Source organism: Limanda limanda, chromosome 14 (assembly GCF_963576545.1).
Source record: "Limanda limanda chromosome 14, fLimLim1.1, whole genome shotgun sequence".
Lineage (NCBI taxonomy): Eukaryota > Metazoa > Chordata > Actinopteri > Pleuronectiformes > Pleuronectidae > Limanda > Limanda limanda.
Window position 1 is genome coordinate 10,863,190 of NC_083649.1, and position 17,927 is coordinate 10,881,116.

Sequence of the window (17,927 nt, forward strand, 5' to 3'; positions counted from 1 at the left end):
CCCCTTGGAGGCCTGTGTTATATTGAAATCCACATCATATCTCCCCTGTCCACTGAAAGTAAAAATATAACAAGAAATCAAATGACAACAACGATAACAAATGCAAACAAAAATACTTACTCAGTCAAACAAAAATAAATAAATAGTCCTATGATAAGAAAAGAAGAGAATTAGATTTTGAAACGGTCTGGTTTGTTATAAACGTCAGAGATGTAGATATGACACTGCATACTTATGAATAATTATGTTATTTTCTAAAAAAAAAAATAATAATTTATGCAGTGTCATAACTACATCTCTGACGTTTATAACAAACCAGACCGTTTCAAAATCGGTTGAAAATTGAGTAAGTTATGGTTATTTACCACTACCAACACAATGTTATGGGTGAGCGAGCTGCCTGCCCCCTAGCAAGATGGCCGCCATGTGGTGACGTCCGGCTCCGTTGGCCGGCAACGCAGACGATATTTCTAGCCTTTATATATGTCTATGTTCAAACATAGTGAAAAGCAGCGATTCTCGCGATATTGTGTTTTGCGAACACGTTTTTAATCGAACACACAACCGCACCGTGGCTTTACGCGATTATAACGAAACGTGTGTGACTCGGGGAAACACGTGACGACAGGGCCCCCCGCGTTACGACAGCTCGCCTTGTGTTGCCATCGTGCCGTAAAGCGCTTCGTGCCGAGCTGCCAGTGAAGAGAGCGAAGGCCTGGGAGCTTTTACGTTCATAGACGATGAGAGCAGCCTCGTCCCAGCGCCCCTCCGTGTTATAACCAGTGTCGTAGTCCTCCTCACGATGATCATAGAGAATGTGGAAGCCTTGAAGTCGTGGCTGGCAAAACTCCTGGAGCCAATGTGAGTGTTGAAGCCGAATGACATTTAGCTTGCATGCTAGCTAGCCACCGGCGGCGGGGGGGGGGGGGTTTAGCTAGCTAGCTAGCCGGGCATCAATGGAGGCTCTGGCGAGGAGCTGATGGCAGATTCTTTACACGAGTTAGCGGGGCAGCCTTTACTCGCTAGCTGGCCATTTTTTGTATCAAGCAAAGAAACGATTCGTGCAACTCGTCTGCTTGTGTCTTGTTATTTTAGCTCAGTTATTGACGTAGTTGACTCACGATCATGTCACTTTATCTCATCCCTGCAGCAAACAGATTCACTCTCTAACAGCTAACAGCTCAGTGTGTTGATTTCAATTTAGCTTAAGCGAGTTAATGTTTAACATGAGTGGTGCTACGATTTAAAATAAATAAAATAAGCCAGACTTTATCCCTCTTGAAGTTACCATAGTATTATTTTACTCCCAAATATGAGTAAAATAATACTAGGTAGGGGGAATAATGAATTACCATTTCAACACACAAACAATAACTGAGACTCTTGGATTCTAATAAAGAATGAAAAAGTGTACTTTACATAGAAACCAGAGTGTAAGAATCGTATATAAATGTTGTGTATCTTGAACTGATTAAATGGGTGTTTGTTTTTATAAAGAGACAAAGATGATCTGATGTGTGTCTTATGAACAGTTTGTTAACTGACGATGTTTATTGTAGTGAATGACATGTTTTAGTCTAAAAACTTTTTTTCCATTCTGTCAAAGGTTAGATGAGTTATGGACGCAGTTGTTGCACAAATGTCGCACACACATGCACAGTTGTGTGTTGTGTAGAAGTGTGAGTAACCCCTGGTGCATTGGTAAACAGGTCGTGCAGTAACAGATGACACACATGGACTCATGCTTCTGGACGTGCTGCCTTTGATGCTGCACGTTGTGTGACTGTGTGCTTCCCGTGGTGCACTTGGTTGAATATTGCAGCTTTGACATCGTTATGGTTAATCTTCTCCATTTATAATTAACTTGCCCATTCCTAGCAAAGCCTCTGGGGGAAGCCTTATTTGCAATACCTTTGCATTTGTGTCCCATTTCAGGTGCTAATTTTGTGACTGGTCAGGTTTTTGTCTGAACCCTGTTTTTATATGTTAATACAAGGTGTTGGTTGGATGTGAAGGTATGGGGGTCAGCTTTATCTGAATTAGGAGATAGAAGTTATGTAGTCAGTTATATGTTGTTTTTTACCAGTCTGAAGGGCTTGCCGAGGGCTATTTGTGTTTGTGATATGTGCTAGCCCCACCACTTGAAGGCCTTGTTTGGACATCTGATAGCACTGGTTTTGTTAGGATGGTTAAACTGGTTTGCAGCAGTGAGGAGCTCTGTATGCACCGTTAAGGGTTTTCTACAAGCACAAATAGTTGGTAACTGGCCCACATTACATTTGGTTTAATAATACAATTGAATAAAATGTTCTCGTCCACTTTTTTTAGTCTATGGAATGTTTTCTTTTGCATTGCATCGTAAAATTGACCCTCTACTTTGCAGATGTGATGCTGACCCGTCTGCGTTAGCCAACTATGTCGTGGCTCTGGTGAAAAAGGACAAAGTGGAGAAGGAGCTGAAAGCACTCTGCGCTGATCAGCTTGATGTTTTCTTACAAAAAGGTAAGAGATCCACACAAAGCCGTTCTGCTTGTGTGATTAAAAGCAGCATGCCGTGGAGGCCACGTCTTTCTCTTCTTTCTCGTGGCCCCACGTAGTTTATGTAATGTAAAGATTTTTAATTACTGGCTTTCTTAGATAGTCTTTTTCTCAAAATACAAAATGTTGCTTGAAAAACAACTGTTCATTACCCTAGAGAGCAAAATATAGCTCATTAAGCATCGTCATACTTAGCCAGTATGACACTGTTGTTTGCAACAATGACATCATATTAATGGATGGGGTTTTAAATAGTGAATAGTCAAAGTGCACAATCATTTACACTGTAATTTGAAATTGAATTCTTAACCATAAGCGTAAGTTATGTATTCATATAGGCATAAACTGGACATGGCTTCTCTCTCCCTCTTGTGGCTCTCCAATATGGCCAGTAGAGGGCATGTTTTATCATTTGAAAGTATTCTCACTGGAAGAAGCATCAACTTTCCTTGCATGGATTATATAATTAAGGGATTTCACTTTTAAATCGTATAATATAACAACCACAGATTGAAAATATTGTGTTTACCAGTTTGTTTTAGGTTGTTGATGGATAAACATGTCGTAGCGATTATCTCAAGGTTATGAGTTTTGCATTTTAATACCACTATTTGGGTCTATGCCTTTGCACTTTGGTTTTTGTTACAACTCTGACATTTCAGCCATTTATCTTTTAGTATGAAGGTTTTTAAAACTTAGCAATCACAACTCCTACTCTAACACACTACAAGATTGCAGTCAAATAAATGGTTCGAATTAACTCCTTGAATATTCATTCAGTTATTTGTGGATTCCGTTTACTCGTTTGTGTCCTTTTCATTATCTTGTGTTTTTATCAAGGTTTTTTTTCCCATTCCTCCCCTCTGTGTTGTTTCCAGGTCTGTTATTCATTTGTGGTTAATTAGACTTTGGATATATTTAGCGCAGCCAGAAGCAGATACATTTGCAGCTCATTTCATGCCCAAGGACCAATTTGCTCTTTGAGGGAGAATGATGGAAATACTGCACACCGATTGCAGTGAAGACTGCATCTATTCACACACAGTCATATTGTCATTGCAGAGACAACAGGATTTGTTGATAAACTTTTTGAATGTCTGACGACCAAGAACTACCTGGGAACTCCCGCTGCCAAGGAGACTCCTAAAGAGGAGGTGAAACCGCCGGCAGCCAAGCCGGATGCTGTGGAGGTAAGAAAAGATGGAAGTGTTAAGTAATTCTATATGGCACTGTGTGTTATTTGATGCCGCACTCACTCAGATATTTTGACTTTATAACCAATATTCTCTCCTTATATCTCTTTCTATTTTCAAAGTGTGAAACAGGCGAGTTAAAGTTGCAACTGTTTTTTTCCCTCAAGGCTGAAACACCAGAGGAGGAGAGAGACAACAGGTGGAGGAGAAGTCCTCTGAGAAATCGCTCCGACTTTGAGTCCAGGTATGGCTGCGGCTTCGGGGATCTGTTTCAGCTCGTCTTAATGACCAGGCACAAGTCTCATGTTATTCTGACATGGAAAATATACATCACTGATTTATTTTCCTAATACTAAGATGTCCAGTACACCTACTTACTGCTGATGAAAACCCAATTATTTTACAAGCCCTAGTTGTGTTAAGATAATAACATTTGGCCGTATCTGAAGGGTTACTTTCAAATCCCGAGAGTCCTCCTGGTACCTTGGTGAAACCCTGGTGTCAAGTAGCCTGTCCCTTGTCTATAACACATCTAGTCCACAACAGAGAGGACTATACGATAAGCATTATACTGTCATTCAAAACAGTAGCTGATGTGTTGTGTTGCTTGTGTGAATTACAATTGAGAGTTTAGTTAGTTAAACATGGCAATGCCACACATGTCACTTCCTTTTGGGTTTCTCTTTTCTGGGTTAGGGGTTGGTTATGGTTCACTTCACTGTGTTAAAGCCGTTGCTAATGAAACTCAACGGTTCCTGTAGGTTTGAAATACTCACTGCCTTTCAGCAGATAAAGGGATTATGCCCCTAGAAATATTTGGGCAGCTTTAATGGCGTCTTATTAACAGCAAGTAGCAGCAACAGTAAATATACTCAGTTCATTAGAGCAGTTCAGAGAGAAGGGGGGGTTTACAGAGTTTGTGACTAGGTAACCAGGGACCATCCAGTTTAAATTTAAGTGGGGAAAAAACGGGAAACCACTGGGGATGAAACATCACCAATAACAACTTGTCTCAATTAACAACTTGTTTTTCTCTGTGCTGTTAAATATTGGTGTCTGATTTAGATTTCCAGTTGCAAATCAATACAGGTTAAGATATTATTCATGAGTTCTTAGTTAATCTTCATTAACATCCACCATCCTGCTAAAATCATCTTGCGTTTAAAATGGGCAAAAGGTCAATCAATCTAACTGTCTGACCAAACAGGAGCCGTGATGACCGGAGGCGAGAGGAGCGCAAGCGACGCGACTTCGAGCGACACGGGAAGAGCAGCAGCGACTCCCACCGCGAGCGGGAGCGGCACGAGCGCCGCAGGGGAAGCCCCCGGGGGAGGAGCTACAGCCGCAGCCGGAGCAGGAGTGGCAGTCGAGGAAAAGACAGGGAGCACAGAGGAGGCAGAGGTAAGAAAGTCCCCCCCTCCCCACACACACACACACACACACACACACACACAGCCCACCCCCTGCAACATCCACAGCCAATAACAACAGCACAGGGGACCAGACCCGGAGGTGTAGAAAGTTTCTGATGCTCATGTTATCACAGTCGATAGTGATGCAGAGGAGCTGATGGACACTTCCTGGGTGTGGGCTTGAGAAGGAGCTGAACGGAGATCTGGATGTAGTGTCAGATTGTCAGTCAGTGTTACTGGGTGTTTTTTTTATCAATAAGGAACAATGTGGATAGCTTTACAATCGAATCAGTGGGATTTCAACGGCTTAGGCTGGAATTGGCCTTATTACCGGCCAGGTAAGCATTTGGCATGATTCTAGAAGAAGCTGTTATAAATCAAACATGATTTTTATGTCTGATGTGTTCCGCTGCTTTTGTAGAATATTTGTTTGTTTTGTTGTTTAACTACCTGTCTGTTTCTTCTCATCTTTTAACAGACTTTAAGTCAAAGTTTGAGGTGGAAAGAAAAGATACCGACGGCTACAACTCTTCAACCACGTCCGGCCCCCAGCAGCAGCAGCACCCTCCGCCCCTCCTTCCCACACCTCCGCACCCCTTTTCCTCCTCTTCTCAATCGGCCGCTGGCGTCTCAGGACCTGGAGGCGTTCCCGCAGCAACACTGGCTCACCTGCCTGACAGCACCACAGACAGCTGGTCTGGCTACTATGGCGCCCAGAGGCAAGATGGGGTCGTGAAGCCATTCAGCAACAAGGTCGTTTCACTCAAACAGCGTTGCAGGGATTATGATGGTAAGAATATATTGAATCATTTTTTAACCTCTGATCCTTAATTCTGTTGTTTTATATATTGCGTTATCTGATATCACATAATCTCTGCATTGAAAACTAGCTTCACAGAGAAACATACGGCAGAAAGAAAACATGTTACGTCTGTTCTTGTACATGATATTGTACGGTGTGTTGTGGCTACCTTTGTCTCCTTCTTCCCATGAGGGTTATTGATTGCCTTGTTTAGTGTCATCACTAATGACCACTGTTTAGCACTCCTTCTACTGTCCCCAGTGAAAAGCAAGCAAGTACACAGGCTTGAACCTAACTCTCCACAGAGACACAAGAGGGTTTAAACTTACCCACTGTCCCTGAAGGTTACTGCTATCTGTCACTGTGCTCAAATACATTCATTAGAGACTGAGGCTTAATGAGACTGTGGGGTAAATACATGCACTTCATGTCTTCTCGCTCAGAAGTTAGACGATTATGCATCTTGTTTAGTTCCTCCCATTGCTGTTTATTTGTTCTTATTTTGAGATAAATGTTATGTGAATCGGTTCTTTAATTTGACCACAGGAGCCCAAATCCATCAGAAGAATTAAGTTACCGATAACTTCACACATCGGGACACACAACCAATGTTTTGACATTTGCTTTTCTCCACAGAAAAGGGATTTTGCGTCCGTGGTGACCTTTGTCTATTCGACCACGGCAACGACCCGCTCATCGTGGATGATGTCAATCTACCAAGTATGATTCCATTTCCGCCGCCACCTGTGATGCCCCCTGCTGGCCTGCCTATGCCCCCCACTGGCCTGCCCATGCCCCCGATCACTGAGCCGCCCCCTAACCTCAGGATACCTCCGATGCCACCTTACGGCCAACCACCACCACCGGGCGTCTTCCCATTAAATGGTGAGTGCTACCGCTGCCTTGTTGCATTTGATGGTAACTTGTAGAAACTGTGTATGCTCTGCTTTTTGATATGTGTGGTAGAGATTTCAAAGTAAAATACAGTTATAAAAGCAACTTGTGGTTTCTACGAAGAACTGCAGCCGCTGGAAAAAAACTCTTATTCTTCTCCTGAGAACTTTTTTTTTTATCATATTTTTTATATCTGGAAAAAATACACCTGTCACTTCTGGTCATCTCTAGGCAACTACTCTTTGTTTATGTGAGACAGTGTAATTACATGTTGTGGTAAAATGTCTGACAAAGAAATATTTTAAATGTAGTCCTTATTTTTATCTGCATTTTTACTTGTATTCATGAATGTGTAAATAGTTGATTTAAAGGGATCGAACAAAAACATTTTATGGAGGAAAGTAGCTTTCCACGGCACAGCGTTGCTTCTGCACCAATCGTAATGTGTCATCCTGCCTTTTCAGTTCCACAGTTTGGGATCATCTTACATTAGAAACTCTTTGTGACTAGATGATTATATGCACACAAGAAAGGGAAGATAAAGTTGTTGTTTTCTTTTGAAATTGATGGTGATGTGTTGTTATATAATAACCAAACACTGGTTCAGCCACAATTCCCTAAATTATTCATTTACCTTTCTATCTCGTTTTACTCTTGCTGGTTGAAGAGAAGTTGAAGACGAAAGAGATATTTCAGTCCAACATTTGTTTCTTAAAAACAATGCTGATGGGGATTTAAACACTGCAGTCTATTTGTGTTATACTGCTTGTTGATTTGATGAGACTGGTTCTTGAAGTGTTGTCTGCCTGTGACGTGATTTGCTATAAATTAGAAGCAAAATCTATAGCCCGTTGTAAAGTGTCATCGCATGAGTTTAAAATTCCTTCCGCCTTCCCTGCAACATTAAAGCAACCGGTGCAATAGTTCAAAGCAGAAACTCACTGACATACCTGCGATATTCCTGAGACATTAGCTTGGGCTTGTGTCTCCCTCAGGACCCCCACTGATAGCAACCAGTGGGATCGATCCTCCCAACCACCAATCGGCAATCGCTCCTTCTCCTCCTGGTGGACCGCCTGGTGTGGGACGGCCACCAACTCTTCCTCCTCCTCCTCCTCCTCAACCTCCTCCTCCTCCTTCGTCCTCGTCTGTGTCCCTTCATCCCCAATATGTCCAGTCTGAATGTAAGCAGCAATGCTCTTCCTGTTCAGATTGGGACTGTGTGCTTGGACGGGGACATTGCTGTGGCTTTTCATTTGGAGTTCACCTTTTATTGATCATTTATATACCTTCATTTTCTTGTGTTATATTAATCATCGCAGTAGATTGAGTTATAATGGCATGGCAGATTTATGCAACGTTTTCTGGACTCTGAGGTCTGACTTTCTGTGCTCGTGTTTTCTATCATTTGAAGTTGGTCTGTATGTGTGTGTGGTGTTTGGCACTGTGTGATTGCCGTGGATTGCTTTGTGCTGCAGTAACAGCTGTTGACCAGAGGGTAGCACTGTTTTCTTACCTAAGAGACTATTCGACCTGAATGCAAGAATAAGTCACTGATTACCACTGTTAATTTAATCTCCTTTGTTTTATTGTGTAATTTAATTGTATGTTTTGTATCATAACTAACAGTGCGTGTGTGTTCCTTTTTTCCATCATAGATAACTATGATCCGGAGGGCTACAACCCAGAATCCCCAGCCCTGACTACATCAGGTCGTAACCAGTACCGTCAGTTCATTCCCCGGGTGCAGACCCAGCGCTCCAACCTCATCGGCCTCACCTCCAACGAAGGACAAGGATCCAGAGGTAGCAGGCATTCTCTTCTCGGCACACAAAGTTTTATAATATTGGACGAATGCCTGTGTTATTAAAATACACATTTGTTGAAGGTTTATATTTCCTTTCTGAACATCTTCCAGCTGCAAACATAGTGATTCAGACAGAGCCAGTTCCTGCAGCCAGTGCTCCCGGAAGTAACGTGCCCCGTTTCAACGCCGAGCTGGACAACAGGAAGAGAACCATGGGACATAGTGTAGCTGAAGGACCAGCAGTTAAAAAACCCTGGATGGATAAGTAAGGATTCTGTGACACACACACACACACACTTGAAGAGTTCCCTGCTGAATAAGAAATACAAATTTGACCAATGGGAAAAGATCATGCAGGAAAAGATGTAGGATTCCATATAATCTCTACTGCAGAGACCTGGCTTGCCCTGATCTTTGGTTATGGGTCCGTGTCCTCTGGCGTAACACCTCCTCTGCAGAGCATGTGCTGCAGCAGAACAAGCAGACATGTCAGGGATAGAGTGAGGGGAGGTTGTCCCCTAGTTAATTATTTATGGATGGTGTAGTTATTGCAGATGGATAAAAAACTACATATACTAAAACGGATGGATATTTGAAATGAGGTATATAGCTTTGATATTTGCCCTTTATTCCTCAGAATATGTCAGCAGTACCTTAATGACCTGGAAACCTCAACATGGCCATTGACAAGATAAATGGCCTCTTGAAATTTGATCAAACAAATTGACGCCTTGCCCCATTTCCCGTTACTGCTAAGAGCGGAGTGACTCATAGGTCAGCAGCAGATCTTTTGCCTGAGTTGTGCAACAGGTGTGCACAAACGTCCCGTGGGTCTAGGATGCATTTTAAATGTAAAGCGGAATGAAAAGTAGTCCTTTATTCAGGCTGAACTGTCATAGGGCTTGTAGGAACTCATTATAAAGTCTAGAACCTCCAGGTCACCAATGTGTGTTCTATTAAACTGACTATCATCAGTAGTTATTAGTGCTGTTGTCTTTTTCTATTTTTCCCCCAAAAAATAAAACCATTTTGCTCTCTGTTTCAGGACAAACTTTAACAACCAACATAAGAACACATTTCCTAAGAGGAATCACTACGTGAACACAAAGCTGGAGGTTCGCAAGATCCCTCGAGACCTCAACAATATCACCAAGCTCAACGAGCACTTCAGCAAGTTTGGAACCATCGTCAATATACAGGTAAAGTGCATCACTGTCTCCTCTGTAGGTATTGGAATCTTTGCATATTTAGAATGCATTACAGAAATATGAAAACGATTCACAAACTTCAACTCAGACAGAAAATGAGTTTTGTCAGTTACACGCACTGAACCTGGATGTGACCCTCTCACTGCAGGTTGTGTTTGGTGGTGACCCGGAGGCAGCGTTGATTCAGTACACGATGAATGAAGAGGCCAGACGGGCCATATCCAGCATCGAGGCGGTCCTCAACAACCGCTTCATCCGTGTGTACTGGCACCGCGAGCCCGGCACCAACCCCACCGGGCTTCAGCAGCCGGAGCAGAGCTCAGGGAGCCAGCTGCCTGGTCTGACCCCCAGCCAGGGGCCGCAGCACGGCAACATGCATAAGGTCAGTCAAGAGAGCTCAAACATATTGAAGCCCTTGGTCTTTTTATTTCTTAAGCCCTTCATCCAATTTAAATGTTGAAATGTAATCTTTTATCAGCAGGGAATAAAACAGCACTGTCCAGCCGCCTATGTGTTGAACAAGACTGTACCAAAGCACCGCCTGCCAGCAGCGGCTGGGGCCACAGCTGGAACCAGGCCAGACCACCTGAACCCAAACTCAGAAGCCGCCTATGTACGTTTTAGTCCTTTTGCTCGAGCGTGTCTGTGTGTGTGAGATTGTGTCAGGTGATGCCAGACCTTGGTGAGATGTTGTGTAAACTGGTTGTTCGTGTTAAACAGTGTATTCTCGTTTTTTTTTTACTATGTATACCAATGTCTCTCATCTTGTTCTGATGACCTAAAAGTGTCGCTCCCTCTCTGTGTTGCCACTTAGATGGCGCTGGCGCTGACGAACCCCCAGAAGAACCCCTACACCTCCACAGCCCTTAAGTTGTCCTCCAAGAGCTTTGGGAAAACGGGAAAAGCACTAGAAGCACAGGAAGTCCTCAAGAAGAAACAGGCATGTCACTTAATGTTTTACTACATATTTTGACTGCTACGAGAATAGAACACTGAGGATTAGTCATTTGTTCTTCTCTGGGGCAACTAGTGAGAAGTGGGCTGCCACTGAGAGAGAAAATGATAACACAAGCCTTGTATTTTCACCTCTGTGATTGTGTATTTACTGTTTTTTTTTCTTCATTTAGGAGTCATTAAAACTGCAGCAGGACATGAGAAAGAAGAAGCAGGAGATGTTACAGACACGGATCGAGTGTCAGAAGGTAGGACTGGCCCCAGCCCCCCATTTATCTGTGCACTTCTGACCGCTTTCCTCATCCTTTCCTTTCCCTGACCTTTACCCCTCTCTTTGTCTCACTGCTCGTTCCTCCTCTTCCAGACCCTGATAAACCGTCTGGAGAAGAACCGAGGGATGAAACCCGAGGAAAGAGCCAACATCATGAAGACCTTGAAGGAGATGACGGACAAGATCACGCAGCTGCAGAATGAGTTGAATCCTTACTCCAAATCCAACCACAGTCAGTCCAAGACCAAGACTGATGTAAGTTTAGCACAGAAACACGATGGAGTGAATCCATTTGCAGCACCGATCCTACGTGTTAACTGTTGTTGTTCATTGATTCCTCTGGTTAGATGTCGGGGCCACAAAAGTTGATCTGATCATTTCCCACCAAGTTCTGTTTGCTGCTGCTACTGTGGCTGTACTTTGAAAGTTGTCATCACTCTATATTTGTATTTAATTTTTCTCAACCAGGCCCAGAAGGAACTGCTGGATGCAGAGCTGGACATTCACAAGAAGATGAGCTCTGGAGAGGACACGACAGACCTCAAGAGAAAACTGGGGCTGTTACAAGTGGAGGTAATGCAGACGCACATATGCTACACAACCACAGAGAAGATCTGAAAAGATAGCCGTCACTACCGTTAGGCTGCATCATCAGCTATTTCCTAGAGTGCTGACGCTGTGATACCACGAAATGCCTCAGAGGAAGTGAGGAGATGCAAACGGATGATAAACAAAACCTGAAAAATGAAAAGAGAAACTACTGCATGACAATGCTCCAATCCACAGGGCACAGGAGGTCACTGAATGCTTTAAGAAAAGATATAATGTAAATCATATGCTATGACCTTAGTTGACAATTTGAATTGAGTTTGTACATTGCAAAGCTGTTATATAAATACAAGGGTACTGAAAGTCAATTTGGTGGATTTGAAACTAAGACAAGATAAAAGTGTTGATAGAAGTTAAACTTTCAGGGATGTTGAGTTACTTCCGCTTTGGATGTTATGTTCTCACCCCTGTCTATTTGTTTATTTGGTTTGTTTATTTGTAAGCAGTATTACACAAAAACAACTAAACAGATTTCCACGAATATTGGGTAACTGCATTTTGTTGCAGATTCATTTTGGCTCGATCCATAAGGAACAAATTTGTGTTAGATTTGGTGCAGCAGCTGGATTGTATTTAAGGATATTGTTGGGCCTTGGAGGAGGCATGTGCTCTCTCCCGAGTGTAAGTGTAAGCTGCATTAAATCATAAAGGTGTTGATGTATGTTACACGATTATTAATAATTATAAGCATTATGCAGTCAAACAGCTTTTATCAGCCTGAATTTTAAGTTCAGCATCATTTTATATGGGTGGAAATCCCCGGATGCAGTTTTTTCATATTTATTATGACATATGCAACTAATTAGGAAGACTATATACAGTTGAATAGGAATCTGTTTGCTGAGCTTGCTAATCAGGAAATCAAATGAAATTTTGTTTTCCTAGTCCTAAGTGGCATCTGTGGGTGTTAGTCACTTCAGGCTTGGCCCTCATCTCCTCCAGCCTCTAAACAAGCAGCACATACAAACTCAGACGAGATCGGTTGTCTGTGTCACAAGTTCAGCCTTACACGAGCAGAGCTTTTGTTAGCAACACCCAGCGTAGAATGTTTTTTTTCCCTACTCTACTCCCGCGGGTCCTAAATTAGCTTGTTGTTAAAAAATGCATATCCCCCAATCCATCCAAAGCCAACCCTCCTTCTGCACATTAAACCGCAGCCACTTAAGCAAGCCCAGAGGAGCAGGCGCTAACGAAGCCAAATCAGACACGAGTCCTACACTGATGGAGCCTCGTCTCATTAAAGTTTGAGCCGCTGGTGCTCGTAGGAAAATCGCGGGATGACAATTAGTCGGGAGAAGTGAGGGAGGGACACATGTAAGAGAGTGGTTGTGAGGTTGCGGAGTGGTTCAGAAGTGAGGAGATGTCACTTTAAAAATGGAGGAGTGACAACTAATGGTAAAGGGCAGAGAGTGACAGCGGAGGAGACCAGAGTCAAGCGTGTTGGGAATATTTCATCACTGAAGATACATGTGCAATATTCGGCCTGTGCTGTGTAGGGGTTTTAATTGTGATTAAATTAAGATTTGATTTTGCCATTTTTATTTTTTTTATTAAACACTCGATGAATAAGCATCCAGTAAATAGCTTGGATCTCCAGTTCATGGGAGGAAATGAAGACGTGTTGTCCATCTTTATATTCAGACTGTTGATTTCTGAATACAATTAAACCTTCCTGTTTGTTTTCCTATAGGCGACGCGGCTTGGGCTGATCCGGCCTCCAACAGGTCGAGGTCGGGGTCGAGGGAAGATGGCCCACGAGCCTGGCCCGATGCACATGGGCCGGGGGAGGGGCCGGAGCCGGGAGATGATGGGTCGCGGCGGGGCCGTGAACCGTATGTCGGTCGACCACCGACCCAGAGCCCTGGCTATTCTGGGGGTCACTCAGCAGGAGAAGGAGGAGCTGATGCCGCACTTTGTGGTGAGTCACCATCTGTATTATTTAAAGAGGCCGAGCAGTTAGTGTCGCAGTAACTGATAAACTGGTAGTCACAGTTTTGAATATTACAAGTACTGAAATTATTTTTCCTTTTATTATCTTAGAAATACGGGGAGATAGAGGATCTCCGTGAACAAGACGCTAACACTGTCGTCATGACGTTTAAAACACGGAGCGAAGCAGAGAATGTAAGTAACATGATTCCAAATCGGAGTCTGTTTCTCCCCTTTTTCTTACTCTCTTACTGTTTTCTTCCTTGTAATCCTCTCTGATTACTTGTGTGGTAAAATAAAGAAAATTATGTTTGGTTTTACTGTTAAGTTTAACTTGCCATTTTCCTCCCGTTTGGTTTTCTAGGCAGCGAACCAGGGAGCTAAGTTCAAAGGTCGAGTACTGCAGATTTCCTGGTACAAACCCAAGACCCCCTCTGTAAACACGGAGCCAGAGGAGGAAGAAGCTAAAGACGAGGACAATAAGGTACGATATACAAACTCTCGATTTCTGATGATTTAGTAACGTGCAGCCTGAGAGAAACCAGGAAGGACGTCCATATACAGTCCAACCTGAGATTTTAAGTGGGGAAACTTTTGGAAGTTTTAGTTATATTCACAGATTTTACTTGTACATTTTATTCTAGTGCTTCTAAATTTTTCACTGCTGCTCCCAATGGAAAATCAGGGCGAGCCTCTAAGAGCATTTCAGCCCGTTGAGTAAAACTGCATTACTGTCAGATGAAATCCTCATACTGTATTTTCATGTTTTGAGTTGCGTTCATGAGGTTGGGGGTCTTCCTTGTGTCGAAGTTAAGTTTCCAGATCCCGTCGGTTGGCATTTCATAACTTTTCCAATTCTTATGATAAATCACTGAACACATGTTTTAATGCAAGGGGAGAAATTCCCTCAGAGACACTCGAGGCCCATCTCATTTCATTCCAACTTGTTCTGGAGTGTGAGGTGCATCATTTATTAAATATCTTCCAGAAACCCTCAGTATGATGCTGCCAATATTGCTTCCTTTTTATGGCACCCACTTTATTAGACATACCTTTTCAATCTAATGCAACAAATCCTTCCTTTGGAAAGCTTCTAATGCCCTTTGTTTTTTTTATGGCAGTGTTTCTGTTTATTAGCAGGATTATAAAAAAACAACTGAACAGATTTTCTTGAAACTTGGTGGAAGGGGGGAGTCTGGGACAGGGAGGACCCATTTCTCATGCAAATATGTCGACTGCTAATATCTATGAATTGGGGACAGTTTGGTGCAGATCTGGATAATGATCCTAATTTTGTGACTCAATAAGTATTTCTAAGAGGTTGATCTTTATTCAGTTACTGTATGATAACAAATATTCCTTTCAACTATGTCAGAAAGTTGTGTCTGTTTTTAATATGAGCAGTTTGCAGAAAGTTTCTTTGTACATGTTGTACGTACGTGATCTCAATAAATGGTCAATGGGAGGTGTGTGCTCTCTGGGTGCCCTTCGAGTCTTAAATGCAACCGAACTCAAGAACGTCGTAAATAATGCAACTTCAAGACGTCACACAGTAACAAACACAACTGTGGTTTCTATAGGACCAGCCTGGGTTTGTCATGTTGCACACTGGCACAAAGTGACACAACTGTGCAGCTGTATATGGTTGATGTGTATGTGGGATGAGATGTTGACGTAGTGTGTTCATCAGTGTTTTTCTGATGTGAGAAATGTATCAAACTAAACACCATGATCTGTTTTTTGTTTGTTTTTAATTCTAACAGAAGGATGGCCCTTATTTGCCTGGTGAAGAAGAGGAGGAGGAGGAAGACGACGACGAAGAAGACGAGTACGAAAGCCGATCATGGAGGCGGTGAAGGCTGCCTGATTCGCCCGTCACCTGCTCTTCAGCGAAATCAGTACTTACCCTGACGTGAAGATAACATCGATTCAACGGAACTCACTTTTTTTTTTTTTTCCTTTCCAGTATTTTCAAACTAAGTCATTTTAAACTCTGATCGAAGTAAAAAAAACATCTTTACTTTATTGTACATCGCAAGAAGTTTAGGGGGGTCGATGATTTTTGTATCCCTCGACTAAACAATTATTTAAAACATCTCACTTTTGCTGAGAAAGATAAATGTTAAGTTGTTCTTATAGATAGAAAAAAAAAAGCCTATGTAAGTTGGAGTGTGCTTACCAGATGATTAATATCAGTAATGCACAACATTTGTGTCTACTGTGAATAGGTATTTTTATACATACTGTATTTAAGCTCTTTTCTCACCAGTTTTTTGAAAGACCTTGTCCTCCGTTCAGGGACAGCCATTCCATCACCAACAGAACGTTCTCTGTCGCTGCCGGAGAGAAACTTATTTATTGTCCCACTGTGCCGTACCTATATTGGCACAGTTTGGTATGGTTCCTCACATTTCTTTGACAGTGGCCTCTGTGTGCTGGCATGAACCCAGCCTAGTGTGTGCATGTTGTATTCTTAACAAACAGAGCCACTCCCTTCCCCCCCAGCACCCAAAGGGGCTGATGCTGTACCACGACCACATTCGAGCCAGTGCAGGTACAGACGGATTCTAGTGCAATAGAAAAGAACAACAACGATGTTTACAAATTACCGCGTCCATGCACGTCACAGACAGATTCTCTCCCCTTGTGTGGTTTTTGTCGTTCACTCGATGTCCGGTGCCACTCCGTGTAAATACAAACACCATCAACTGGTGTTCTACATTTTCTAAGAGTGTCCAACATTTTCCACTTGTTCTACTCTGTCACCGGGTCAAACGAAGGCCCTGGCAGGACAAGGATCAGATCACCCATTTAAAAATTCTACATAAAATGTGAGATCCATAGACAGGTGACTGAATGTAATACTGAACAGTTGATTTTAATATATATATATATAAATATATATATTTAGTTTTTTTGCCTTAAACAATCAGCAGAAGGCTGACTTTTTACAAGATTTGTGATTTACTTTTGTAAATTTTGTAAATGCTTGTGAGAGAAATTACAGTGTTTGTTTTGTTTTGAGTTTAGTTTTTTCTCTCGGTCATTTGCAATGAATGACAAGGCTGTTTTCAGGTAGAGAAACCAGAGAGGCAGGAATTCTGCATTCGTGAGCACAAAGCCACGCTGTCGTTTCTCTTAAGTTTGTCATATTGTTTGAAGAAACATTCAGAGCTGCTCTGATCTGTGGGAATCACTCTGTAGAAAGCCACCATAGGAAAAGAATGGATGTGGTGTCCTGCATGCACCTCCCACTGCTAGGTGTTCATTAGTGCAGCTTTGTCTACAGCTGACTATGGTCACACAATGCTCTAAACCCACAACCCCAGTGTGCAGAACTAGTTTAACCTTCTACACAGACTGTGCGTTAGAATCCTCAGGGTGGGAGGAATGAGAATCAATTAATTGTGTGTAAATGTGCTCGATGCAAGATAACACTTTTTTTTTTCTTTCTTTTGCTGCTTCCCCTCAAACAACTAACAAGGTTTACACGCAGCCTAACGAAGTGTCGTCAGACGTATGCTTATCATAACTCAAGTAAACTGGTCATATCCCAGTGACGTAACCAGTCAGAGGGCAACAGTCATGCAGGCAGGAATCTGTGTGTGAAGTATTTTCCCTGCATGTGAACACAGGAAATCTTTTTCCTCCCATCTACTGTGACGGTAGCGTTTTCTTTTTTGGGATTTCATATCTCACTGTTGCTCCGAGGCCTCTTGCCATTGACGTTACTGTCCCAGTCGAACCTTTGAGTTCACCATCACTGTCAGAATGAGGTGTTTAGGTTTGCGATGAAAAGCTGAAACTTTTCCCTTAGCACTCCGTACTTTCTTATGATTTGCTCGTGGCAGTTTTAAAGGACAAACCGATACTGGCGGGGTTCTCGCTTGTGTTAGTGACGACGCAGAGATGGTCTCTCTCTCTCCCACTTTTTTGTAATATCTCCTGTATGCTACTATCACACTAGTGTAAAAACAAATGTAAAATGTTTATTGGATAATAGTTTTGGATTTGTAACTGTTTATATTTGCAGGGTGTGGATGTATTTTTCTTCATGTATTTTGTTTGTAAAAATGGAATTTCTAATTTACAAGCATGTTTGCTTTTGCCAATAAAGATGGAGGAATGGGGTGCTTAGAAGAAGATAAAAAAAAAAGAAAGAAAAGTAAAAAAAAAAAAACATCAGTTGCAATTGGATCTTGGAGGGAAAAAAAAATATATTTTGAGTTGAAGAAAGAAAACTGACCAAAAAAGGAAGTCGACATTGGCAAAGAAAAAAAAACAAGCAAAAGCATTCCTGAAAATATGAA

At 42.3% G+C, this 17,927-nt stretch overlaps 1 protein-coding gene across 1 annotated transcript; it reads left to right on the forward strand.

The window, feature by feature from the left end:
• Positions 1 to 700: 700 nt before the first annotated feature.
• On the forward strand, positions 701 to 17,927 carry rbm27 (RNA binding motif protein 27). Its single transcript, XM_061086245.1, has 20 exons — positions 701 to 861; positions 2,384 to 2,502; positions 3,601 to 3,728; positions 3,899 to 3,975; positions 4,939 to 5,132; positions 5,622 to 5,933; positions 6,582 to 6,830; positions 8,498 to 8,644; positions 8,758 to 8,911; positions 9,692 to 9,845; positions 10,003 to 10,236; positions 10,333 to 10,467; positions 10,669 to 10,794; positions 10,982 to 11,056; positions 11,173 to 11,334; positions 11,548 to 11,652; positions 13,379 to 13,606; positions 13,729 to 13,812; positions 13,982 to 14,101; positions 15,381 to 17,927. The coding sequence occupies exons 1-20, from the start codon at positions 803 to 805 to the stop codon at positions 15,471 to 15,473; spliced, it is 2,955 nt and encodes a 984-aa protein (XP_060942228.1). The 5' UTR covers positions 701 to 802; the 3' UTR covers positions 15,474 to 17,927.

Bases quoted from the DNA above. Each gene is read 5' to 3' on its own strand.
- rbm27 (XM_061086245.1), top strand. From the start codon at position 803: ATGATCATAGAGAATGTGGAAGCCTTGAAGTCGTGGCTGGCAAAACTC. The intron at 3,729-3,898 runs GTAAGAAAAGAT...TTTTCCCTCAAG, and splicing joins CCAAGCCGGATGCTGTGGAG to GCTGAAACACCAGAGGAGGA. The intron at 10,468-10,668 runs GTACGTTTTAGT...GTTGCCACTTAG, and splicing joins CAAACTCAGAAGCCGCCTAT to ATGGCGCTGGCGCTGACGAA.